General features: G+C 43.6%; 2 protein-coding genes across 7 annotated transcripts; one reads left to right on the forward strand and one right to left on the reverse strand.

Annotated features, from left to right (window-relative positions):
- Position 1: 1 nt before the first annotated feature.
- On the forward strand, positions 2 to 13,268 carry BBOF1 (basal body orientation factor 1). 5 transcript variants are annotated; one of them, XR_010374420.1, is made up of 9 exons: positions 2 to 376; positions 1,968 to 2,033; positions 4,765 to 4,845; positions 5,235 to 5,305; positions 5,720 to 5,864; positions 6,273 to 6,772; positions 8,238 to 8,342; positions 9,241 to 9,701; positions 11,343 to 11,426. XR_010374420.1 is itself a non-coding variant. In XM_064460360.1 (9 exons), exons 1-9 carry the CDS (start codon positions 98 to 100, stop codon positions 11,421 to 11,423), a joined length of 1,437 nt encoding a protein of 478 aa, XP_064316430.1. In that variant the 5' UTR covers positions 2 to 97; the 3' UTR covers positions 11,424 to 13,268. The 5 variants fall into 5 exon arrangements, 2 of the variants coding, with proteins under 2 accessions (XP_064316430.1, XP_064316431.1); XR_010374419.1 differs by having other exon boundaries at positions 11,303 to 11,366; XR_010374421.1 differs by lacking the exon at positions 11,343 to 11,426 and adding an exon at positions 11,303 to 11,321 and having other exon boundaries at positions 8,238 to 8,622; positions 9,633 to 9,701.
- ALDH6A1 (aldehyde dehydrogenase 6 family member A1) lies at positions 11,976 to 25,812 on the reverse strand. Of its 2 annotated transcripts, XM_064460358.1 has the most exons (12): positions 25,682 to 25,812; positions 25,437 to 25,505; positions 21,697 to 21,771; positions 20,173 to 20,334; positions 19,520 to 19,598; positions 18,662 to 18,964; positions 17,831 to 17,952; positions 17,384 to 17,573; positions 16,813 to 16,994; positions 15,156 to 15,335; positions 14,859 to 14,957; positions 11,976 to 13,487 (listed from the first exon to the last, which is right to left on the reverse strand). In XM_064460358.1, exons 1-12 carry the CDS (start codon positions 25,742 to 25,744, stop codon positions 13,383 to 13,385), a joined length of 1,629 nt encoding a protein of 542 aa, XP_064316428.1. In that variant the 5' UTR covers positions 25,745 to 25,812; the 3' UTR covers positions 11,976 to 13,382. The 2 variants fall into 2 exon arrangements, with proteins under 2 accessions (XP_064316428.1, XP_064316429.1); XM_064460359.1 differs by lacking the exons at positions 25,437 to 25,505; positions 25,682 to 25,812 and adding an exon at positions 22,134 to 22,265.
- Positions 25,813 to 25,968: the final 156 nt, after the last annotated feature.

A 25,968-nucleotide genomic window follows, 5' to 3' on the forward strand; every position in this document is an offset into this window, starting at 1 on the left:
AACGGCGCCGCCCGGTTTCCATGGGAACGGGACGCCGTGCGCTTCTCGTCCGCGGCCCCCCGGTAACCGGGGCGGGGCCTCCGCCGTCGCGGGGTCCATGGCGGGCGGGTGCCGGTCGTTGTGCTGTGGCGGCACCTCCCGCTCCTGTCGGCCGCCGTCGGCCCCGGTGGCTGAGGAGGAGCGGGGCGATGCCGACGCGGCACTCCGGGAAGCTCGGCTGGCGGCGACCGAGGCGTGCCGGGCTGAGTACCGGGAAGCCGCCCGCCGGCTAGCCAGGAGGAACGCGGAGCTGCTGTGGCGGCAGCAGCGCGCCGAGAGGGAGGCGGCGGCCGTGGCGGCCTTCCTCACGAAGCAGGGCCGGGAGGAGGCGGAGGAGGTGTGCGCGCAGGCGGGCGGGCGAGCCCCCCTCCCCCCCCCCCGGCCTCCCCACACAGCTTCCCGTTCTGCACAACACCGAGCGGCGGGTCCTGCCCCGCCGCCCCGGCAGCACGGCGTCCAGCTTTGCTCCCACTCAGCACAAGGGGAAGGGGCGATGGGGGGGGGGGGTGTCACCCAAACGGCCGGGGGCTTCAGCACGTGACGCACAAGACGAGGCTGAAGCGTTTGTTTAGGTTGAAAGGAGAGAAAGCTGAGGGGGAATGAGCTGCTTTTGTCACCGAAATCGGGAATAAACCTCCGTAACACCAAGGCAGTGTTAAGAAGCAGGCATTCTTTATTACGGCGCCGGATGCACGGGGGATAATTCCTCCTAGCGTGCATACCGCAAGTCGCGATAGACAAAGCTTATATTGCTCAGTTATATACATATGCATTAGATTTCCCGGAATAGTTATAATTAGTTCCAAGAAATAGAATGAATTTATGTAATACTTGCATCTTAATTACCCATGTGTTTTAAGACCCTTGGGAGCCCCTGAAGCGCTATCAGGTGGTCTCTAGTAGTTTGTTGAACTGTGTTCAGGTTTTTTGTGTCCTTTCCATGAACTTTGAGTTCTTCCACATATGGTCGTGAGTTGGCCGATCGGGTAGTCTTGTCACAGTGTGTTGCATTTCAACTGGTGTTCTGACTCCTACCTTGATGGAGATGATTTTGGTTCCTTTTGTTTTGTTTCCTGCTGCTAGGTTGTTTGCATCCCTCCCGGATGTCCCAATCATGCTTGTGAACATTATGTCCTTGAGTGCATTCTTGCCTGAGGCCCCTTACAACAGTTTTAGCTACCTGGAGAAGGCTGTAGAGAAAACAGAGCTGGACTCTACCTAGAACACAATGAAGAATAAAAAGCCCTACGCTGTAGCTTCCATTTCCTATATCGCAGATTACTTCAGTCCTGTTGCTACTCTTCTGGATCCAAGTACCAAGCAAACCCCTTTTTCAGTTAGAAAAAGAAGCTGAAAATGGAAACTAAACTAAAATTATCTTAACATCGTATTTATTGTATAAGAGCATACAAAGCTCTGATCCCCAGGACATTGATGAGGTCAAATGGTAGGAGACAATTTTCCTTGCTCACATCCCACCAGCAGTTATATAGGTATATAACTGTTTTCTTTCAGCCTATCCAGTATAGAAGATCTTACTCAGACCTTTTTCCAGCTGCCTGTTTTTCTCTCTTTTTTTCCTCCTTTTCTAAACTGCTTCACTAACACTGCACCACTATCCAAAACAGTGGGGAAGAAAAACCTCTGTCCACATAGTTTTAATTCTTCAGTCGAGTCACAGATCTGTTTGTGTCTAATACATGTGGGTTTTTATAGTTTAAACTTTCATTATTTCCTATGCTTAGTACAAAGCAGTTTTAAACATGGTGTAATTGGCCTGAACACTGCAAATGAAGGATCTTTCCCCTCTTTGTGTGTCTTCTCATAATTAAATCTGAAGAGAAGAACACAGCAAGGAAACTCCAACCCCCCCTTACCCCCCCGCCCCAGTTATTGCAGTTATTGTTTCTTGATTTCTTTTTTCACAGACTGAGAAACTGAAGCAGGAGCTGATTGATTTGAAGCAGCAAGCACAGGAAGAGAAGCAGCAGCTGGTGAATGAACTTTTCTCATTGTCCTCAAAACAGTGGATCTTCTGAGCAGGCTGAAAAGTATTTCTGATATTAGTATGAGGAACAAGCTAGGGCAGTTAACCATTACAGGTTTTGATGAAAAAATATTGCATGAAGAAAGAACTTTAAAAAAATGGTGATGTGGTAGTTATCCCATGACTCTGTAGTATTATTCAGATAGTAGTAGGAATATTTTATAGTATCTGAAATAGTATTAGGAACCAGCTGGCTAACGGTGAGGTCAGAGGCACAGCAAAAACATGTTTCATTTTTACTGTGATAATAACTACTTTGAATTCTTTTATAGTTCTCCTTCATTTGTTACTGTTGAACTGAGAATTCTTAAAGAGAACTGAGAAAATTATTACTTTCCCCCACCCCTCCCATCTTCTCCCAGGCTTAACTTCACTCCCAATTTCTCTATCTCCTCCCCTCTTGTGGCACAGGGAGACAGGGAATGGGGGCTGTGGTCCATTCATCACATACGGTCTCTGATGCTCCTTCCTCCTCAGGGGGAGGACTCCTCACCCTCTTCCCCTGCTCCAGCATGGGGTCCCTCCCACAGGAGACAGTCCTCCACAAACTTCTCCAACATGGGTCCTTCCCATGGGCTGCAGTTTTTCACGAACTGCCCCAGCGTGGGTCCGTTCCACAGGGTGCAGCCCTTCAGGAACAGACTGCTGCAGCATGGGTCCCCCGCAGGGTCACAAGTCCTGCCAGCAAACCTGCTCCAGCATGGGCTTCTCTCTCTGTGGGTCCTGCCAGGAGCCTGCTCCAGCATGGGCTTCCCACAGGGTCACAGCCTCCTTTCAGCATCCACCTGCTCCAACGTGGGGCCCTCCATGGGCTGCAGGTGGATATCTGCTCCGCTGTGGACCTCCATGGGCTGTGGGAGAATCTCTGCTCTGGTGCCTGGAGCACCTCCTTCCCCTCCTTCTTCACTGACTTTGGTGTCTGCAGGGTTGTTTCTGTCACATATTCTCACTCTTCTCTCTGCTGCTCTGGTTCCGTCGCAGTTTCCCCCCCTGCCCCTTCTTCTTTACTATGTTATCCCAGAGGTGCTACCACTGTCACTGATGGGCTGGACCTTGGCCAGTGGCAGGTCCGTCTTGGAGCTGGCTGGCACTGGCCCAGTCAGACATGGGGGAAGCTTCTAGAAGCTTCTCACAGAAGCCACCCCTGTAGCCCTGCTGCTACCAAAACCTGGCCATGCAAACCAAATACAATGATATTTGTATCATTGCTTTAAAGTTACTCTTCATTTCTAGACTTGCTATTTTACTGGAGGGTAACTTTTCCTGAGTTTGCAGCATTTCTTCTAAAGATTAATTCCTTGTGTTTTTTAGAACACTGCAGCTCGGTACAAGTTCAGACATTCAGTCTGTGTGCTCTGTGTTTTATGTTACAGTATTCAGTGATTGGTTTCTCTCATTTTGCTTTCTTATTGAGAATTTCTGATCTGCAGGCAGATTGTTATACCCAACAAATAAAAGAATTGGAAGAGAAATTTCAGGAAAAAGTTGGAGAAATTGGCCAAATTCAATTAGAACTGAAATTAATAAAGGAGTTCCACAGGGAGAAAGCAGCTATGGAAAAAGAGCTGGAAGATCTAAGTTTGTCATAAATATACATTTGCAGTATGTATTTGAAAAGCAACTTTTCTGTCTGCATGGCAGCATAGAGTTTGGGAATGGAGGAGAACAGACATGGCCGATCTACTGGACTGCTTTGTTTATGGAGAGTGAGGAAAAGCACTAGGCTGATCAAATGCAAGTTCTATAGCCAGAACTCACTTCTGTAATGATCCAGCACTGGAGGGTTGGTTTTGTTTTTTTACAGTGACATGGAATCAATCAAACATATCTATGGATGGACTAGAGCATCTAGTACACACTTTAAAGAAACGTGTGGAGGAGCTAGCAATTGGCTGTAAGCAGTACAAGTCTGATTTCTCAGTAGTCAGCTCAGTTAGGATATCAATGCTAATATTGTATCATCTTTTCAACCTCATAAGCCATTTAGAAAATAAATGGTCTAATGTCTTTCACTAAGCGCTTATACAGAACATGACCTAATCAGAGATACTTTGGAGCTATCATACAAATATCAAATAGTAGTATTTCCTGTAAAACATTTCAGCTGCGACAAAAAAGTATCCCATCTGACCGATGACATGAAAACAGTGCCTTGAGCAATTCAAGTGCCTTGCTGACTCAGCTCTACAGGAATTTTTTTTAACCACAAGAAGGAGCTTAGAACAGCACCAAATACTTTCCATGGAGACAAATGATTGGTCAACAGCATTTGGGTTATTAATATATAGCTGCTTTTAAATTAAATTTAAATTAAATATGAGTTAGGTATTTTTCAAAGAACACTTGAGGTGTTGGACTTTCAATGATCTTGATGACTGAATGAATAGACAAAATAAAGCAGTTTTTCTAAAATTGAACATTAAACGGAGTGGCTGAGTGTGTGCGAATGACTGTCAGTGATGTGAAAATATGGGCATAGGTGAACTATGAAGGGGAAGCAAAGCAATAATACATGTGACAATGTTAAGTGAATTTTATAGGTAGTGTAAAAATCTGATGAAGACTGTAGGTGGTGCAGGAAAGACTACCGAATTCCTTCTTGAAGACTACATCCAAACTTTTAGTTATACAGCTGAAATAAAACATCATCATTAAATAAATTTTATTTTTTATCGTAGTTAAAAGAGAGTATGGAGATCTCAAACAGGAGACATCAGGAAGTGGTTGCGAGAATGGAGAGGAGGTTTCTTCAAGAAAAGGTAAAGACTGACAGGCAGTTGAAGAAACTTTTGTTAGAACAACATGATTTCTTCCACTGACTAATCTGGTTTATATAGTTTTCACAGCCCTTTACTGAGCATTTTGCAGTTCCCCGTGTCAATACAAGTGTGATGAATGAGTTGGAGGCTAGGCAGAGCTTTCCTAGCCTACCTAGGAAAAGGAAAAACATGGGATGTCAGGATCACAGAAGGGCCATATTCTGCACTTCCATCACGAATTTCAGTGTCCTTGGGGGTTCATTCTTTCTCTAGCAAGAAGTTGGGTAAGCTGAAAACTGTGGGTGTGATTTTAGAATTTACACTTCAGATTTTTAGCTTTGGTGCCACAGGTCTCATGCAAAATCTAAACAGGCTTTTCTTCCTTTCAGGAAAGACTGGAAGGTGATGTTGAGAGAAAGCAGATAATGATGGCAGAGGCTGCCCAGCATGAGGCTGTTCTGTAAGAAACACTTGCTTTTCCTGTTTTCTACTTTACAAAACCATTTTAGCACTGTGTTCTACATAACAAGTTGCCCATGTTACTACGTGGGCTTTGAAGGGCAAAATGAGTGATGACCTAGGCTGTTTTTATTTTTTAAATGTCAAGATGATGTCAGCACTTACATTTAAACTGTAAGACTCATGCTGGTTCCAGGGGAGAACTGGAGGTAATATTATCACAGTGGTACCACTGTTTTCTTCATTCACCCAGCCCAGATGTAGGGCTAGAAGCAAAGCTATGAAAACTTGGTACAGACCTGTAAGAATTTTACAGCTTAGCTCTGAAATTAGGACACTGAAATATTGATTTTAATAGTAAAGAAGCAAGAAAGTTTGTGCTTAAATCTCTTGGATTTTGCTTCCCTCTGTCCAGGCAGCTGAACATCACTGGGAGAGAGGTGTTTAAGGAGAATGTTCGTCTTCACTGTGCATTTGCTTACCAGCTGAAAGAGACAATGGAATTGCAGAAAATCAAACAGAAGTTAGAAGAGGACAAAACTCTTCTGTTACAGGAGAAGGTGTCTGCTCTGGTTTTAATTCTGTTTCATTCCTCTCCAGGAAGGGGTACATCTGGATACAGATGTAAATTTACTGAGACTAACCTCTCCCTGGTCAGATGCCTCTGCAGTTACTGAACTCGGAGTTGTCTGAAGAAGATCCCTCATTCTATCTTAATTATGGAGGAGAAAGAAGGAAGGGTTTCCTATGCTGGCCCATAAAGAATAGGTCTTTCTGTAACGTATACTACATACCAAGCCTTCTTTATCTGGCCTCTCTTGTAAACAAAAACCTGATCCCAGGGAATTATTCACTCTCCAATGTGAAAGTGCCAGCATGTTTACTACATTGTCAGTGTTGGGGAAAAAAAAACTTCAGATTTGGTGCAAATGAAATAAAAGCCCAGATAATTTCTTCTCATCTTTTAGGAAACCCATGAGGGTTTGATTCAAAGAAAGATCCTACAGATCAATCGCCAGAAAGCACAGATTAGAGAGCTGCAGCATAAAGTGGAAAAGCTGGAGACAGCCTTATGTTGCAGGACCAGAGAATCTGTGAGAGAGACTCAGAAAACACAGCATCAGGCACTGATAGAAAACCAGGCAAGCATGGTGGAGATCAAGAAACTGCAGCAACTACTAGAAATGAAGGATCGGGAGATGAACCGAGTGAAGAAGCTAGCCCGGAATATCTTAAATGAGAGGACTGAGGTGGAAAGGTTCTTCCTAGATGCTCTGGAACATGTGAAGCAGGAAATCATATCCAGTAGAAAGCATTATAAGAAAAAGGCCCAAACTGCTTATTACAGAAAAATGATGGAGGCATGTGCAGGGAAGGAAGAATTTCCCCAAATCAAAACATTCAAAAGCAACATAAATAGCACAAATAGTGTGTACAGAGACCTAGAGGAAGCAGAGAAATGCTACTGGTATTGAAACATCAAAAACTAGTGTCTATCTTCCTAGCATACCTGAAAAAACCCTTAGCGTGATAATATTGTCTAGATTTTGAAGGCTTGTGGAGGCTTCTGTAGGAAGAATAACTGTATGATAGGTGTAAAACTCTATCAGTTAGTAATGACTTTGTGGGCACCTAATTTCAACTAGGCTATCATTTCAGTCATTATTTCTATCGATTAAACTTGAAAGAGTTATTTGCATATTCTGCCACCTGCTGTGGAATTTTGTATGGATCTTACAATATAGATATGCTTCTACAGTTTCCTTTTAATAGTTATTGTTGCTTCTTTAAGCTTTTTGGTTTTATAGGCTTTGCTCTTCCAGCATTGCTCTTTTGCTTTTTACTCACTCCGGTGAGCTAACAACACTGAAGCCTAAAAATTACAATTAAGATGCTAACAGCTCTTTACTATGTTGCTGATCACTTTCACAGTAACATCCAGTAGAAGGCAAATCCAGTCTATTTTCAACTGTTTTCCATATGTCAGAAGCCCCTGCTTTGCATTGTGCTTTCAAATGCTGTTTTCCTCAAGCTTCATAATAATCTAAAAATCAAGCCATTACATGAAACAGGCACTGCCATATCAAAACCGGGATCACATGCAGTACAGTACTGGTTGACAGGATTACACTTTACAGTGAATGAAACAAAATCTGAGATTTGTGAGTATCTCAGAATTTGTATTAGGATGCATCTTAGTTTATATTAGGGCTACACGTGCCACAGTGGCCAGGATTACAGGTCTCCAACCTCCTGCTAGAAATCTATGCCTACAAACCAGCAGTGTCCAGGCATTTGGGTCTTAAGCCATAGAGTTAAGGTCCCTCATAGGTGAAGTTTGCATAGATCCTTGGTGAGAGATCAACGTTATCCTACTCCCAGATGAAGTGTTTGCTTAGTATGCGTTGGCTATTGAATAACTTGGCGACACGCAATCAGTCGGAATGGTTTGTTAGGTTCAGGTTATCTCAAAAATGATACAGCAGAAACACTTCATGACAAAATCAGAGGTGAAAATAGTTATTGGGATCTAAGGAAGCTTCTCCTTGCACCAAGAGAAGGGGGAGACTGGAACTGAGAATGAAAATTGGTTATATGTATTGACCCTTTTATGTATGAACATGAGAAGCAAGGGTAGGACAACGTACTTGAAACTAATACACGTTAGTACTATTCCTCCCCCTCCCAGTATTTATAACCACTACACGTGTAACAGAAATCACTGGTTTTATTCTACTGAGTTTAGAGAGCTATAGATTTAGAAGTCAGAAAGACAGCACCGTGTGCTTACATTTATTTTTTTAATTTACATGCTATAAATAGCTGAACAAGAGCAATATAGAGGTAGTATTTAAAACCTGTTTTACACATACAGAATCCATGACAGGTATGCCTTTGAAATCTACTACATTGATCTTTTCTGTGTTTTTCAGGGAAAAAATCCAGTTTGAAAAGGTGGATATCAGCGAGTTGACATGGGAACAAAAAGAACGTGTTCTGCGATTGCTTTTTGCCAAAATGAATGGCACAAATCCATGGTAATATTCTGTTTCTTCTGGAGGTGAATGCTGCACTTTCCCTGTTGCAGGATCTGGGCTGATAACTCCGGGTCAGGGGATTCCAAGAAACTCTGAATCTAACATAAGAATCTAGCCAGCTGTGTGGCTTGGTGTGAGATACTTTAACCTTTTGAAAAAGGTGATTTAACCTTTTGAAAAGGGTGATTTAACCTTTTGAAGAAGTTGATATACTCTATACTGATTTTGGACATGCACCAGACTACACTGTTACATCTTTGTGTGCAGTACCAGAAGAAAAGTAAGTGGAAGTAAGTTTTGGTAATGCTAAGGAAGAGGGAAGTGAGGAGAATTAAATTTGCTCAGTGCAGTGTGTTTGATATTTTTAGTCACTAATGAATCCCTAACCATCTTCACCAAACAAATAAATAATGTATATTGTGACAGTCGCACTCCCCACATATATTTCCTTTAAAAAAGAGTACCATAACACAATCGTCCGGTATTAAAAAGCAAAAATATCCACAACTAGATTATTAAAAGTATACTTACTCTATGGCTGTCTGCATAAGAAACTTGGGAGTATGACTTTAGAGATTCCTAAAATATGACTTACACTGGAAATTCAAAGTTCAAACACCATTAAGTATGTTAGAAACTGTGAACTGGGGCATAGGAAGGACCAAAGAGAAATCTAAAATGCTGTGATGTTTAGTGTAGTCTGGGGAGGCCTAATGCTTAGGGTGGAATATCAGCTTCTCTATGTTAAAAGAGTTTATTTAATTTTTTTAAAATTAAATTTAAATTTTGTTAGCAAAAGTTATATTAATGGAATTTTAGCAAATTTTGTTAAGATTATTGCAGTGGAAGTAAGAAATGTATAACTAAATGATTCATCCATCAACTTTTATCGTTCCAGTTTATGTATGGATCTAACTCCTTTTGTCGGTATTTGCCACCATACAAGAGCACACGTAAAGCTGTAGAGTATGAAAGCTTGAGGAATGGAATACAAACACTTCATTTTAAGTTGACATATGATTAAACCCAGTTTGTTAAAAAACATATTTTTTTTTGTTTCTCCACATTCCCTTGTAATGGTTTTGCCACAAAATGCAGAATTCCATAGCGAACTGAACTCATGTTTGATTCATAGTGCTGATTTTGGAGAGTGTGCTGCAATAGTTCAGGTGCCCTGGCATTTCTTGGTTGCTGTTTGTTTTAGAAAATGCTTGGTGTGGGATCAGAAACCTGGCTGAGTGTAAATCACCATTAGATGAGGGTTACTTTGCTCTTGTGCCTTCCTCACAGGAAATACACCAGAGTTTTGGCTACTTCACCTCCAGCTCCTGACGATACTAAAGAAGAAAGCAAAATTGGGTAAGATACTAGATTATACCACACTATCTAATGTCTCCTCAGTCCTGGCTGAGGATGCAATTGTCTGTCATCCCTCCCACTTTAGAATACTTAGGTTTGTCTGAAGGCCTATATTAGCATGTCTATACACAAAGAAATATATGTGTGACAAGGGAGAGGAATTTTTTACGTATTTTGAAATTTCTGGTCATGATGATCTTTCTTCTGGCAGCAGGCATTTAGACTCGTCTCTCATGAAAAAAATAGTTGATCTCGTCCCCCTTAAAGCCTTCTCTCACTGAAAAGCAGCTTTATTATTTTTGGAGGATTGTCTTGTGAAAGACCATGATCACACAAGGTGACATATTTTCAGCTAGCACAGTGAGTTTTGATTAAAAGGCAAATTCTGTTAAGGTGATGTTGCATTCAGTATAGAATCACTTGGAGAGAATGGACCAGGAGGAAGATTCATACGCCTGATTTTCAGATACCAACTCAGATACAGCTCTGTAGCTGATTGTAACACTCCAAGGCAAGCAATGTCAGCTTACCCTGGAGGAATAAGCAGGGAGGGGTTCTGGTGTGCCATCATGTCAGACATGAGGCAGTCAGGCACATAAAACACAATGTAATGCTCAGACATCAAATGACTAGATGAAGTTCATAAGCAGGAGCCCTGGAGGGATTTATATGGGAAGATGAGAGACACCTCCTTTGGAGAGGCAGACTGCCATCTCCAGAAATGGGAGTTCGAGTGAGTTGTAGCCCTTTTTTGTACAGACAGGGAAAAAAAACAGAGGTGGAAGTCACAGGGCCCAATTCTCAAAGGTGGTTAAACCATTTTAACATAATTTTTGGACTTACGAGTATCAAATAGCTTTGAGAATCTAGACTGCAGTGCCTTCTAGGCAAGAAACATTTTATAACAGGAGTCAAAGGGTTGACTATAAAATTGTACTTCAATAGAGTCTAAAGAAATTTATTATGAGATACTTTATACCTAGATTATACTTTTGTGTAATATAGAAGATATATTCTTTAGCTTAATTTTTATAGTGAAAGTTGAAATAAAAATGAGAATAAACAGGTGGAAAGCAGTAACAGGGTGAGATGAGGCAGGTACATCATGATCAGTCAGCATCTGCTGACTGAAAAGGACTTGATCTAAAAAAGGCATTTCATTAACTAAAAAAGGCAGATAAAAGATTCGTATTTCTAGTACAATTATTTAAAACCATCTGTCTAAAAAATGCTGTTGGAAATGCAGATAATCAGAAAAGATGTTTGCGCACAAATGAAAAGATTATACAAGTGTCTAGAACAGGTCTGGAGAAAGGGTGAGAATACTTACGAAATTCTTCATGGAGCAGGTCAGCTTCATAAACACTGCTTTTGTTATTAGGGAACCTGGATTTTAGAATTTCTAAAGGAGAGATATAATGGGTTTTAATAGGACAACAGAAAGTTCAGAATAGCGATACTGATTAGGAAGAAAACTAAGGTGGTTTGAAACTGAATGACTAGACAATATTAGAGGCTGTTAATTAGCATTCCATTCCCAGGTGCATGAATGAATGCCAATGTCTTCATAGCGATTTACCTAGAATATTTTACCTTCGCAGCACAGAAAATACTTCTCCTGACCTAATATTCATTACACAGCAGGCCAAAATATCAGATTCATCATCTTCTTCTGCAGTAATCCATCCGTGTATTCAGAAGTTAACACCACAGACAGAGTAAGGCAGCTGTATGCTTCGCAGGAACAGCAGCCACAGCAATTACCGCCTCATCTGCACTTTTCATTTTGGAATTTGTCTTGTGAGCAAAGCTGTGAATTCCAAATCCTGTCTGCTGCACAGCTACTTTGACTATGCGTTTGAAATCCATCTGAAATACAGTTACTTTCCTCCTTCTTAAAGTAAAGATTTTATTCTTTCCCAAGCCAGGAGCCTGGATGACCCTGTACAATGCACTAGGATTTGGACTGGTGGTTAGAACTCTGTACATAGGTGTTGCTATAATGTGATGAAGATATATTTTCAGTTTATAATGAAGTAATTTACGTGAAGTTTATGAGTCTCTGTGACCAAATGATGTGTATGTGGAAACAGCAACAAGGCTTTCCTTGAAATGCTGTATGAAGAAATTAGAACAGAGGTCCCTGAAATACTGTAAAAGGAGGCTGTATACATGGGTTACAGGAGTCACAGACCAGCCTCTGCAAAGAAGGGAATAAAGTCAACATCACACCTATATAATGTCTTACCAAGAAACAGTCATATTCTGCAGAACTGTATTAGCACAGTTTTAATTTGTAATCAAATTGCGTGGTGAGAATTTCCCTCTAGGGTATAGCAGAGGAAAAAACCAAGCTACAAACATCAGTGAATGCACAGCAATGGCACTAATACATAACTGCCAGTTACAAGGCATCTTTACCAGAAGGCAGGATACAAAGTGTTCACATTCAGGTTGTTTAATTAGAACAAGTCATGGTTACAATTATTAGAATAATACTATTTTCCATGGGTGCTTGAATGAGTTCCCTATGGCTGCATCATCTTCCAGAAACCAGGAATAAAAATTTGGAGCTCTCCAGCTCCAAATGCATGGATTCTTAAAAACAGGGTACACCAAGTCTTACCCTTCTCTTGTAATGGGACCTGCAGTCCCTAGAGAACATGACTGTTTGAGCAAATGTGACAAGGAGTCAATCAATCAACATAAGAAATACAGCTGTAGTCAGGAAAACAGACCAACAGAGCAGGCCTGGCTGCTCTGGGATTAAAAAAATGTGTTCTTCCTTCCTACTGACCTGTCCACTTACTCTCCCCTCCATCCAGACCCACATGATGCTGTGACACTAAGACACATATACATGCTTCTCTCTGCTTCCACAGTTTCATTATGTTACAGGACCTGTAGGCACATATCTGTTAGCTCAGTAAAAGGCACCAAACAACTTTTGGGTGTAACGGAATTGACAGCAAGCTGGAGAATACAAGCCACATGCACAACAGGAACAGAAGTTTTCAAGCCGTCAGAGGCACAGTGAAGGTCACGGTACCACACAGGTATTTTTTTCATCCTCAGACAAGCACACAAATATGCTTTCATGAAAAATCCTTTGAAAGCTATTTCCCAAGTGTTTTGGAAACTGCTCAACAGATGACACTGACATTTTCGACTCCCAAACTTACTGTCTTCACTGTATGTAAAGTCACTTCGATGAGACACCCAAGGTGTCCCAGTTATGTCACTTAAAATGAGTCGTCATCTTTGAGTAAGGTGAACTCAAAATCTTAAGATGTAAGATAAAGAGGTAAAGAAAACTGCTACAGGATGTAGCTGGGAGTGAGTAACTAAGGCTAAAGATATCAAAGTGAAAACCAGAGTAATGTTCAAGTTCAGCAGGTCTGGAAAGAAAAATGTATTAAGACCAATCTCACTGTCTGCCCTTTCAATTAGATAAGGTTGTTTCCTCTGTTGTAGGAAAAAAATTGAGTTCAGCTAGCCTAAAACCACTGACAGCAACAGAAAACCAGACCGTGTGTTACATGAGCCTGCCTGATCTGCACACAGAGGTCCTTGAGAAAATGGAGCTTTCTATTCATTCCCAAGGAAATGATGACAGGACAAAGTTCGTAAGTGCAGCATAGAAGGGGAAGGGCACCAGGAACAGCATCTGCAAAGGCTGATTTAGTTTCCCATAGTTGGCATAACCACAGCAGGCTTGGTGACGGTGGCATCTTCCTCTTTCCACTGAGAAATTATAGTTTTCACCTGTGTGTAGAACTGCACTCCCTGGAGGAAAGGAGAAACGCAAGGATCAGGTGTTTGGCCTTATGAATTCTTCAGGTCTGCGCTACTGGTGTGTCAGTTTTATCTACAGAGGGCTGAGTTTTCCTCTGCGGGAACAATTCCTGTCGGTCTGTTCCTTTTACCAGTTCCCCAAAGATTCTGGTTCTGTGAGAAAGGTTGCTACTTAGTTCTTGCTCCCTTCTCAAATCTCCTGAAAAACAGACTTGTTCTTGCATATTTAAGAAAAAATAAAAGAAGAAACTGACTATTTTAACATTATGGTGACTGTACTTACTGGCTGGTCTTCAGTTTCCTGGTTGAGATGGATTAGAAGTCTCCTTACTAATGAGGTCTGATGATGTATTGGGTTTACATGGCCAGGTTTTGGTAGCACGGGAGCTACAGGGGTGGCTTCTGTGAGAAGCTTCTAGAAGCTTCTAGAAGCTTCCCCCATGTCTGACTGGGCCAGTGCCAGCCAGCTCCAAGACGGACCTGCCACTGGCCAAGGTCCAGCCCATCAGCGACAGTGGTAGCACCTCTGGGATAACATAGTAAAGAAGAAGGGGCAGGGGGGGAAACTGCGACGGAACCAGAGCAGCAGAGAGAAGAGTGAGAATATGTGACAGAAACAACCCTGCAGACACCAAAGTCAGTGAAGAAGGAGGGGAAGGAGGTGCTCCAGGCACCAGAGCAGAGATTCTCCCACAGCCCATGGAGGTCCACAGCGGAGCAGATATCCACCTGCAGCCCATGGAGGGCCCCACGTTGGAGCAGGTGGATGCTGAAAGGAGGCTGTGACCCTGTGGGAAGCCCATGCTGGAGCAGGCTCCTGGCAGGACCCACAGAGAGAGAAGCCCATGCTGGAGCAGGTTTGCTGGCAGGACTTGTGACCCTGCGGGGGACCCATGCTGCAGCAGTCTGTTCCTGAAGGACTGCACCCTGTGAGAGGGACCCATGATGGAGCAGAGGAAGAGTGTGAGGAGTCCTCCCCTGAAGTGTGAGGCTTCCCTGCGGTGCTGGCAGGGAGGAGGTAGGAAACTGGGAGTGAAGTTAAGCCTGGGAAAAAGGGCAGGGTTGGGGGAAGGTGTTTTAAGATTTGGTTTTATTACTCATTACCCTGCTCTGACTTCTAATTGGCAATATATTAAATTATTTTCCCCAGGTCGAGTCTGTTTTGCCCATGACAGTAATTAGTGAGTGATCTCCCCCGTCCTTATCTCGACCCATGAACCTTTCGGTATATTTTCTCCTCTCTGTTGCCCACCTGCAATCCAGCCAACGTCAGCCCACCACAGATGACCATCTCCCCACTGCCATTTATAATGTGATTTATCACAATTCAACCCAACAGAGTACTCTGAATCAGTAAGTTACCTGCTTGCCATAGAAATTGGTGTCTCCTCTGAAAGAAGCACGAGAGCCGGTGAAAGAGAACATGGGCAGAGGTACTGGGATTGGAACATTGACACCCACCTAAACCAAAGGAAAGGTGCCAAGTTAATCACAGGAAGTAGCAAATTGCAGGGCACTCTCCAAGAGCTACTGCATTTTGTTTCCTTAAATCTGAGGCTGGGTACTGTTGGCTGAGTAGTCAGTGATTAGTCACTCTAGCTGGATGGCTACCCACTGAAACAGTGAGTACTAATAGCAACAATTCTAGCTTCAGCATACCTGCCCCACATCTACTAAGTGAGAATATTTCCGAGCTGTGGCTCCGTTGGTGGTAAAGATTGCAGTTCCATTTCCATAGGGGTTACTGTTCACCATCTCAATGGCGTCATCCAAAGTGTCTGCTTCCAGAACCACTAACACCGGCCCAAAGATTTCCTCCTTGTAGCAAGTCATGTTTGGCTACCAAGACAAACAGCAGAAAAAGCAGCTTGTATATAAGGATATAATAAATGGGATATAATAAAAATGTCCTAGTAAACAGGATATAATAAACACACATGCTGTTAATGCTCAGGATATTCCTAGGATCACCCGTCATACTGCATTGCCACAGGCCATACTTCAAGTCCTCCTTTCCTTTTCACCATTTCCCTGCCACCTATCTAGTCCACTGAAGAGGGCACTGCTTTTCATCTCAGAGCACTTTCTGCCTTCACTACCTGCCTAACCTCACTTACAGGTCTACTCTGACCAAGACTGATTAAGATTGGGATTAATTCAGGACAATTTGCTTCAGTTCTTGTTGACAGAGTGACTAGAACCTGCTATCCTTTCCAACTCACTGTCCAGGATTTATGTCTGATAATTAGCAACATCTGACAAATATAAAAACACCAGCCGGAGAGTACTTTAATCACTAATAGCTAATACAGCAACTTACAAAACATTAATTTGACAAGCTGTAAGTTTTACATGGCTGTCCATATTATTAACCACTGTATAAGGAAACTAAGAATCACAAAATCTCAGTGAAACTTTTACTTTTAAATACCTAACAATTTTTATGACACATCACGGGAAAGTGGAGTATTTTAAGATATTTAATGAAAATAAGGCAAGAAAATTCTAAGGTAAATTAAAAGCCTGAATTATATAATAGCATGAAATCAATAAAATTCTACAAATATAGAGTACAATAGCAGAATTATCAAGATTGGTTTGCTATCATGGAATCACTCACCAAAAGGCCCACAAGGAATTGAATACTTTAATATTAAAGGAAATCGTAACAGCTAATTGCATAAACATAAAAGAATTAATTTAGGTCTGGAAACTCACATGGATGTGTGCCTGGTAAAGAATATTTCCCCACATCAGTGTCCATCCGTTGCACACTGTGCATTATATTGAAAGGCTGACTCAATGAACTTGTGAATATATTCAATGACGAGTTTTTGTACCTTATCCTAAATTATTTTTGTGAAGATTTCCACAAATATTTAACTTCTGTTTCTGCAAGTCCTTAAATTACAAACTGTAGGATCTTATAATCGAGGAAGGAAATTTGCAAGTTTGGCTGTTCATCATACTCTTCCTTGAGCATCTGCTGCTGACCATTACTACAGATATTACGCTGTGCTCAATGGACATTTAGTTTAACACAGTGCAAACTGCCCATATCTTCTTTTAAGTGGCTGCAATCAATTTGAGTTAAGATCATTAATTGCATTCAGAGTATGTTGCACTACTGCAAATCCTTTTATCACCTCTACAACAGCATTACAATGAACACTTCATTGGAATTGTGCAAGGGAAGGCTGAGCCATTTATAGGCTTTCTACCTGGTATGATTATTGATCACGGACTGATGTGGATAACCCGTTTTTCAATGGACCCTGCAAAATACACTACCAAGCACTGGTTTTGGTCATCTTACCTTGACATTGGCAAGGATTGTTGGCCCAACAAAATTGCCATTTTCATAGCCCTTAACTTTGATAGTACGTCCATCCAGAAGAAGGCTGGCACCTTCTTTCACTCCTTTCTCAATCAGATGGCAAACCCGTTCCTTAGCTTGGGGACTGATTAGAGGCCCTAGATCTGCTCCAGGCTGGTCTCCTGTGAAGAGGCAGAGATGCCAAGTTTTTAGCCCTGACAGCTTCCTCTTCACAGGCATCAGGGAGATAACTACACTGGCAGTAAAAAATCTGAAAATCCTGATGTTTCCGAGACACAGCACATTAATAAACAGGAGTAATAGCCTGCAACTCTCCTAATCAACAAATAACAGAAGTCATAAGCATAATTTTAGATCACTGGGAAACCAAAATTCATCAACAGACTCTTCTCAGAAAGGAAAGTTTTCCCCTTTGCAGGGCTTTATTGAACATAACAAAAAGATAATTCTCCTAGAATTAATAACAGTCTAGTATGGCAGATACACTGACGTAAATAGCTACAGCTGTACAGAAGTGAAGCACCTTTTAAGAAATTATCACAGTCTGTACCTGCATTTACATGTAGATTTTTGGCCCTGTCCACAAGCTCTGGCAGCCATTTCTGAGCTTCTCCCACTAGAATTGCTGTAGACAGGGCCATGCAGCGTTGGCCAGCTGCGCCGAAAGCAGCTCCAACCAGCTGGTTCAAGGTGTTCTCTTTATTGGCATCAGGCATCACCACACCATGGTTCTTGGCTCCCTGAAAGATAACACATACACAGTCTCCCATTATTAACCACCCCAGTCCACTTCTTCTCTAGTTCTCTGGTAGTATCTTCATATAATAGCTATGTCTCTGCTACCAACAGGCTGGCAAGAAGAGCAGCCTCATCAGTAACAAACTTAACTATCAGTAGCAAAGTCAGCTTCTGATGCTCAGTGCCATGGTCTCTCTTAACATTCACAGGAGACAGAGGCAGTCTACGTTCTGAAGTGTGCTCCATTCAGAGGCATTACCATGTTGGCCTGGACTCTCTTGCCATTCCGGGATCCTCTCTCATAGATGTACTCGCCAGCCTGATTAGATCCCACAAAGCTGATTGCTCTGATATCCGGATGGTCACAAATGAAATTCACAGCTTCAAATAGGAAATAATACATTATAACTGTGGTGCACAAAGGCTTCCTTCTGTTCCCATCCCCACAGTGCTAAATCTACGTATCTTTCTTCTTATTGAAATTCTTGTCTCTGTGTTTCATACACCCAAGTTCCCCCTCTGCCTGTCTATGCATCTCTCCACTAATTTCTCAGCACGTGTACTCCTGCCCCTGTCCTCATATGCCTGGCTCTCTGCCATCTCTTCATGCTTTGGGCATCTCCCAGAGTGCCTGAATGATGCCAAAGAGAAGTTACTGTTGTCTGTTTGTATCATGTTCTGAAGCTACTTGTGTGCTGTAAAAAATATCATGTTAGGAGCTAGAATACTGGCATCCACTGCATATTCAGTGATGCATTTCATTCTTGTTCAGGCTTCCTTGGGAATCCAAGATGATTTATCTCCTTATTTCAGTTGGAGCTTAGGTTGCGAAATAGAATTTGAGCACTTATATGCCTTGGGAACTCTGACCCCCGCCATTATCTCCGTCCACCATTATCTCTGTAAAGATTTGGTGTAAGATAGCAGATCATCTCCCAGTCACCTCCCTTCATCTCCACCAAGAGGGCTGAAGCATCTGTCCAAACCTATCTAACAGCAGCAGTATCAGAATCTCCAAATGTTACCTCCAGTGAACATACAACACAACATTTACACACTCCAGCCATGTCTCAAGAAGGGCTATTATTACCTTCATGTTGTCCATGGATGATATTCAGGGTGCCATCGGGGGCACCAGCATCCTGAAACAGCTTGGCAAGGAACATGAGTGCTCCTGGTACACGCTCAGATGGTTTCATCAAGAAGGTGTTTCCACAAACCATAGCCATGGGGAACATCCAAAGAGGAATCATGGCTGGGAAGTTGAATGGTGCAATTCCAGCACACACACCCAGAGGCAGACGATAGGTATAAGTGTCCATGTCTTTAGTGATGGAGGGCATGGTCTCTCCCAGTATGAGGGATGTCACACTGCAAGCATGTTCAACCACCTCTGCAGCAGAAAGGGCAATATGCCACTATTAACAATTAGTCCCCGAACTCCCTTCTCACCACTGCCTTGACCCAAGTCTTTCTTCCAGCCTCCTTCTCCAGAACTTAAACCTCATTGTGCTCCAGAAAATCCCTTTGCTCTGCCAAGCACTGTGAGTTCATTGTGAATGGATTGTCTCTTGAGTGCATTATATGTCATTGTGATAGGAGCACAGACAGAACAGCCCTGGTAAAAGAAGCATAGGTATAGGAGTATTGTCCCAGGTGGGACTCAACTTTAGACATCTGAGCACACGTGAGATGTTCGTATCCCTTTACAGTAATCTGTAGTCACTCCTAGGAAAAGGAAGGATCTAACAACTTGGACGTGATTTAAGGAAACCCTGTCTTAGGGAACTTTTCAGGTTAGAGTTACAATTGCCCCTTTTCTTTCAGTAGGAGGCTATAAAGGGAGCTCCATGTAGAGACTCCCAGAACAATTAGTTGCTCAGGAGACCTCCTCCCTTCCTATGGATTCTCAAAGCCCCTTTTTTAACAGGAGGAGCCAGCAGCTTACGGAGGCCTCGGAACACATCTCCCTCAGCATCAGCCAGGGTCTTCCCTTGCTCAAAGGTGATGATTTTTGAAATTTCTTTCTGAAAATGGAAAACACAAAGTTTATGAACATGAGAAAAGCACCTGCCTGTGAAATAGGGTGTAGGGATAAGACAGTTTAACAGAGTTGAACAACACAATGAACAGTCTGAGCAGAACCTGGAGAAGCCTATGCTGACTGATTTGCTCCTCATAGACAGAAAGCCAATAAGCCACACTGGTGACATTTTAGGAAAAACAACCATGGGTTAGCTTGTACTCTGCAGCTTTCAGGTGTCACATCACAGACACATCAAAAAGCAATCAGGAAAATCCAAAGACATAGTAACATACTTCTCTCCCTTGCCTTTATCAACTGGCAAATTGTCCATTAAGTCTGAAAGTTCTTGTGTTCTTTTGGTAAAGGGACAAATGCGGAATAATATTTCCTATGAAGCACTGCCTCTCTATCCCTATTTGCTACACCTCTCAATGACAAGTGTCTCAGTTGGCTCCTCAATCATGGCAACACCGCCCCATCAAGAACTCTGTAAACCCTGAGGCTCTCCATTTAATTCCTAAAGTAAACTGCAATGCATTCAGCAACAGCCATCACACACAGTCATGGTGTCTCACCAGATTGTCTTTGATGAGTTGTTGATAACGCAGGAAAATTTGCTGGCGACTCAAAACAGATGTTTCTGACCAGTTCCAAAAAGCCTTTTTGCAGGAAGCCACAGCTGCCTCCATCTCACTAGCTGTGGCTTTTGGTACACGGCCAACCACTTCATTTGTGGCCTGAAGGAAAAAACAAACTGCATAAAACCTCAGTTTTTTCAATCTGTCCCTGCCAACCATTCAACAGCCCTTTTACACCACACACCTAATATCCTTCTTCTACAAGGAGCTGTACTTCTGAGGGGAGAGCACAAGAGACTCCTTCCTTGGTGCACACAAAAGGCCTGGGGTAGCTCTGAAAACCTGCACTTTACACATCTCAAATTAGGCACCCAAAATGCTGTAAATGCAGTGCTGACTTCCAAGTTGGAGTTGAAGTGACTTGTCTATCTCGAAGCTTCTAAAGAGTATAAGGCAAAGGTTTCTGTGGACTGTGGTCTTTTCCCTTTGCATCATCTTGGCTCATCTGCTGTCCCTCTTGTGCATTATATGAGGCAAAGTTCCTTTGGAAAAAGCAGTTCATGACTGTGCAATTGGCACTGATGTTAGTTTACCTAGACCAGTAGACCACAGTAAGATTTTTACAAGCAACCTTAGTTCTAGAGTATTTTAACTTTAAAAGCTTGTCTTTGCCAGTTTAACCTCCTTCTAATGCACTCTTAAAGATTAAGTCTGCTTTGACACAACAAAAACATCAGGCACATCACTAAGAGAGAAACGACTCAAATCAAGAGAAAGAAAATTAAACAAGAACGTTGGTCGCCACATAGAGTCCAAATGAGCTTCATGAACATGGCTCGCTGCTCTGATCGCTTCCACAAAGCAAATCAAAATAGGGCTTTACACAGAAAAGTTTTAGAAGCTGCTGTCCCAATGCTTACTAGGGGGTCAGAAGGGTCAGAATTCTGAGTGCAACCTCATTTCCGTCTGTCTTTGGTGGAGGACTCAGGCAAGTAAAAGTGCCACTAATCTAAGATTATTTTGCACTGCATAGCAACCAACCTCTAAATTCACTATGAATATTATGGCTCATAGATAGAAGCTCTCTGAAAGGAGAAGAGCTTCAGCTGTCAGGATTTTCTACCTTGGCCTGAGAGTGAAATCAGTCTTTATCAGGACTTCACATACAGCTGGCATCAAATCACACAGGATGAAAGAAACCATTCAGAAATTAGACATATTGATCACAGACCCTTACTATGATCAAAAAATAAATGTAAGCAGAGTTTAAGCTTCCTTTCTGGAGATCAGGGTTTTGCCACACAGGGGACATAAAGGAGATTACCACTTTCCTAAGATCGACATTTCTTGTGAAAAGGAAATTAAGAAGCAATTACACAGTGCTAAATCCAACTTAAGCTCCAAGGCTAAACCTTTCTCAAGAAAGTATGTACTTTCCCCTTTTGCCAAATGCTTCAACAGAGGCACAGAGCCTTGTTGCACAGTGGTCACTAATACAGAAGCTGAGACCATTTCACTTACCGGGTTGTGGATATCAATCCATTCAGTAGTTTTGGACTCAACAAACTTCCCATCAATTAAGAGTTTGGTTGTTGGCTGTGGAGGACAAAACACTGGACAGTGAGTGATCTTTGTCTCAAGGTGCCTAAATACCAGTGTGCCTTATTACATGAAAGCCTTCATCATTTATCGCTATGCTGCCCACTACAGTCTAGATCCAGTATTTTCAGCAAAACCCAGCTAACCCCAGCTGATTTTTTTCATGCTCTCTGCCCCATTTTTCTCTCACTTTACACCAAAATGGCCAAAATTCTTTCTAAAAACAGTTATAGAAAAAATACATTCCTATGCATATGTTCAGAAATATTTCAATCTATGTAATCACCCAATGTTTACCAAGTTAGAAAACTGAAAAACTGCAATTCATAAATGTTCTGAAGAAACAGTTCACAATTCACCTTGTGAGAATTCCATGTACCCAGTGCACACTGTAGTATGTGTTTCCTTCCCATCAAGGCACTAAGTAGGTTCATCTCTTCAGTTCATAGCTACAGGCATAAAATTGGACTTTCCCTGCTCCCCACTTGGTCCTGCAATTAAGAGCAAGGACTCTGCATCTGCTGAGTTCACAGTTACTGTCCTGGCAGGCAGCATGGAAAACAGAACTCTCCGACTCAGATGCAGAGGACAGAAAAGCAAAGTTTGGAAAAAGGAGTTCAGGTAAATGTAGGGCAGAAGGAAAAGCAGAGGTAGAAGCTGTACCTAGCACTGGATAGGCAACAAAACTGTATCATGCAGGAAAATAGACTGAGACTATATAAATTAAGAAACTAGAAACTAGGAGTTGATACTAGGAGAGAACTAGGAGAAAGCAAGAACCAGTTCATCATGCCACAAAACAGTGGCTTGGGGAGAACAGGTAAGAGGAATGGGAAACGGATCTGCTGTTGAACAGAAATGTGACAGATCAACAGAACTGGGATATAAACCCAAATATATCAGGGAACTCTGTGAAGAAATTAGGGTGTGGAATTCTAATGGGGAAATGAGGATTGGGGTGCTATCCAAGGTGTAATGAAGGAAAAAAGATCAGAGGAAGAACTGAGAATATAAATGCTGTTGCCTGGACAAGTAATGGCAGTGAAAAGTAAATGAGAACGAAAAAAGTCAACAGCAATGAGACTTGGGACAAGCTGAGAAAGCTTGGTGATGAGAAAGCTAGGATTAGAAGTGTGAAGTAAGGCTGTTAATGGATAAGCAAGACCTAGTGATTTGGGAGGTAACAGCAGGAGTAAATAAAAAAAAAAAGTTGCAGATGATTATGTAGCTGGAATTACACTTGGGAAAGAAGGGCAGAAGTCTGTGCCTATGAAAACATATTCCCCTCTACAATCTGGAAAGAAGTGCAGGAAATATCACTTAGTCCCTTGACTGAGACTCCTGACTGTCAGAAAAGGTCTCTAGTGCTGGACTGAAGAATGACGAACTCCTACTGCTATCAATCACTCCATTAGCCCAAGTGCCACGTACATGCAGTGAACCTACAAGCTCCAGTGCTTTATGACCCACAATGACTAGAGTGCAATGGAATTTATGGTTTTTTGAATTGCTTAAAACGGATATCTAGAAAATTGCATATTAAAAAAAAAATAGTTAGCAAGCCATGAAATGCTGAATTAAGATTGATCGCACTTCGTCCATAAGGTCACCACCTTTTCTCTGTAGAGAATGAGCCTGCTATGCAGACAAGGACTGTAGTAAAGCAGACTATTTAGAGAATCGTGATTTAGCTGTTCAGAACTTGGAGAATGTACAGCCATGGATATCAGAACAAAAAAGGCACTAAACAGTTAAAGTTGTTCGATACTGCCCAAAGGAAATCAGATCCTCTCTCTCTGCCATAAATAGATTATATAAGGCCAGCCCACACAGCTTGAAACAATCTTTTTTTGCACATTATCAGTAGTCATATATTCTATATTCACTTTTGCTGATCCTACTGAATCACAGAATCATAGAATGTCCTGAGTTGGAGGGGAACAGCAAGGATCATTGAGCCCAACTCCTTTCCCTGCATAGAACAACCCCAAAATTCACACCATGTGTCTGAGGATGTTGTCCATAGTGCTTCTTGAATATCATCAGGCTTGGAGCCATGACTACCTCCCAGGGCAGCCTGTTCCAGCGCTCCACCACCCTCTGGGTGAAGAACCTTTGCCTAATATCCAACCTAAACCTCCCCTGGCACATCTTCCTGCCATTCCCTCGGGTCCTATCATTGGTCACCAGAGAGAAAAGACCAGCACCTGCTCCTCCTCCTCCCCTTGTGAGGAAGCTGTAGACCGCAATGAGGTCTGCCCTCAGTCTCCTCTTCTCCAGGTTGAACAAAACAAGTGACTTTAGCTGCTCCTCATATGGTTTCTCCTCTAAACCCTTCACCAACTTCGTGACCCTCCTCTGAACACTCCCTAGCAGCTTTGTATCCCTAATATACCGTGGCACCCAAAACTGCACGCAGCACTCGAGGTGAGGCCGCACCAGCACAGAGTAGAGCGGGACAATCACCTCCCTCAACCAGCTGCAATGCAGGGCTTGATGCGCCCCAGGACGTGGTTGGCCCTCTTGGCTGCCAGAGCACACTGTTGGCTCATGTTCAACTTGCTGTTGACCAGAACCCCCAGGTCCCTCTCTGCAGGGCTGCTCTGCAGCCTCTCGTTCCCCAGTCATTATGTACATCCAGGGTTGCCGTACCCCAGGTGCAAAATCTGGCACTTGCCCTTTTTAAACTTCATATAGTTGGTGATTGCCCAGCTCTTTAATTTGTCTAGATCTCTCTGCAGGGCCTCTCTGCCCTTGAGAGTGTCAACAGCTCCTCCTAATCTTGTGTCATCAGCAGACTTAATTAGTATTCCTTCCAGTCCTGCACCCAAGTAATTTACAAAGACATTAAAGAGTACTGGCACTAAGATGGATCCCTGGGGAACCCCACTAGTGACTGGCCACCAGCCTGATGTAACCCCATTTACTATGACCCTTTGAGCCCAACCAACCAGCCAATCGCTCACCCACTGCGTTATGTGTTTATCCAGCTGTACGCTGGGCATTTTGTCCAGGAGGATACTGTGAGAGACAGCATCGAAAGCTTTACTGAAATCCAAAAAGATCGCATCGACTGGCTGTCCTTGGTCAACTAGGTGGGTAACCTTGTCATAGAAGAAATTAAGTTTCTTAAGCAGGTCTATCCTCTCGTGAACCCGTGCTGGCTGGGAGACACTGAAAAGGTATTACACATAGTAAAAGAAATCTAAGAATTGGAAAAAAAAATTGGTGTCTACGTAGCACAACGTGTGCTGCTTAAGAAACATGGGAAAAACAAATCTGGATGCGATTAACTGAACTAACACACCGCCCTCAGGCGCACCTGCTGAGCCAGGCCGGGCTCGCTGCAAGCTGTCATGTGAGGCGACTCCCGAGCGGCTACACCGCGGCGGGAGCTGCCCGGGCGGGCACTTCTCACCTCCGGAGACAAACAAACCTGACATTGAACTTTTTTTTTTCCTTCCCTCCCGTTGAGCGCGGGCCCCCCCTGCCCAGTGACGGCAGTCCCGAACGTTTGTTCCAGAAATACCAGCCCGAAGCCATGGGGAGGGGAGGGGAGCCGAGCCGAGCTGAGCTGAGCCGAGCCAAGCCGAGCTGAGCCGAGCCGAGCCGGCGGAAAGGACCCGAGGGAAGCCTTCGGCCGCTGCGGGACGGGCACTCACCACCGAGGAGGAGGAGGAGAAGGAGGCGGCGGCTGAAGCGATCCAGGGGGCACCGGTTCTCCGCGGCAGCTGGACGGGAGGGGAAGCACAGACCAGCCCTGTTCCTCAGGGTTCCCGACCGCCCCCGGCACCCACCCAACCCCGCCACGGCACCATCGGCTACCCCCGCTCGGGACCGTCCCACCCGCGGGGCCCCGGGGCCAGGCCGCCCGCGACTCCCCCCCCTCAGATCCCCCGAGCCTCACCCTCAGCGCCACGCGCCGCCGCCCGCCCCAGGCGCTGCGCGCCGCCGTCGCCGCCGCCGCCATCCCAGCTGAGGGTCGCTGCGCCGCGGACCCCGACGGCGCCCCACGCCTCCCCCCGCCCGCGGCACCGCCCCCGCCCGCTCATTGGCCCGCCGCACACCGGCCTCGCCCACTCCGCGCCCCCCCTCCGGCGGAGCCCGCGCCGCCCGCAGCCAATCGCCGTCAGAAAACCTGTCGCCTCCTCCCCCCCACCCCTCCCGCCCCTCGTCCCGGGTCGCGGATTGGCC

Source organism: Phalacrocorax carbo, chromosome 9 (genome assembly GCF_963921805.1).
Source record: "Phalacrocorax carbo chromosome 9, bPhaCar2.1, whole genome shotgun sequence".
NCBI lineage: Eukaryota > Metazoa > Chordata > Aves > Suliformes > Phalacrocoracidae > Phalacrocorax > Phalacrocorax carbo.

What these genes read in the sequence shown, in the direction of transcription:
- BBOF1 (XM_064460360.1), top strand. Translation starts at nt 98, where the DNA reads ATGGCGGGCGGGTGCCGGTCGTTGTGCTGTGGCGGCACCTCCCGCTCC. An exon ending in AGGAAGAGAAGCAGCAGCTG is followed by an intron (nt 2,034 to 4,764) that starts GTGAATGAACTT and finishes TTTTTATCGTAG; the next exon opens with TTAAAAGAGAGTATGGAGAT. An exon ending in ATGAATGGCACAAATCCATG is followed by an intron (nt 8,343 to 9,632) that starts GTAATATTCTGT and finishes CCTTCCTCACAG; the next exon opens with GAAATACACCAGAGTTTTGG.
- ALDH6A1 (XM_064460358.1), bottom strand. Translation starts at nt 25,744, where the DNA reads ATGGCGGCGGCGGCGACGGCGGCGCGCAGCGCCTGGGGCGGGCGGCGG. An exon ending in GGCGGCGCGTGGCGCTGAGG is followed by an intron (nt 25,506 to 25,681) that starts GTGAGGCTCGGG and finishes CCTCCCGTCCAG; the next exon opens with CTGCCGCGGAGAACCGGTGC. An exon ending in CCAATTTCTATGGCAAGCAG is followed by an intron (nt 13,488 to 14,858) that starts GTAACTTACTGA and finishes CCTTTCCTCCAG; the next exon opens with GGAGTGCAGTTCTACACACA.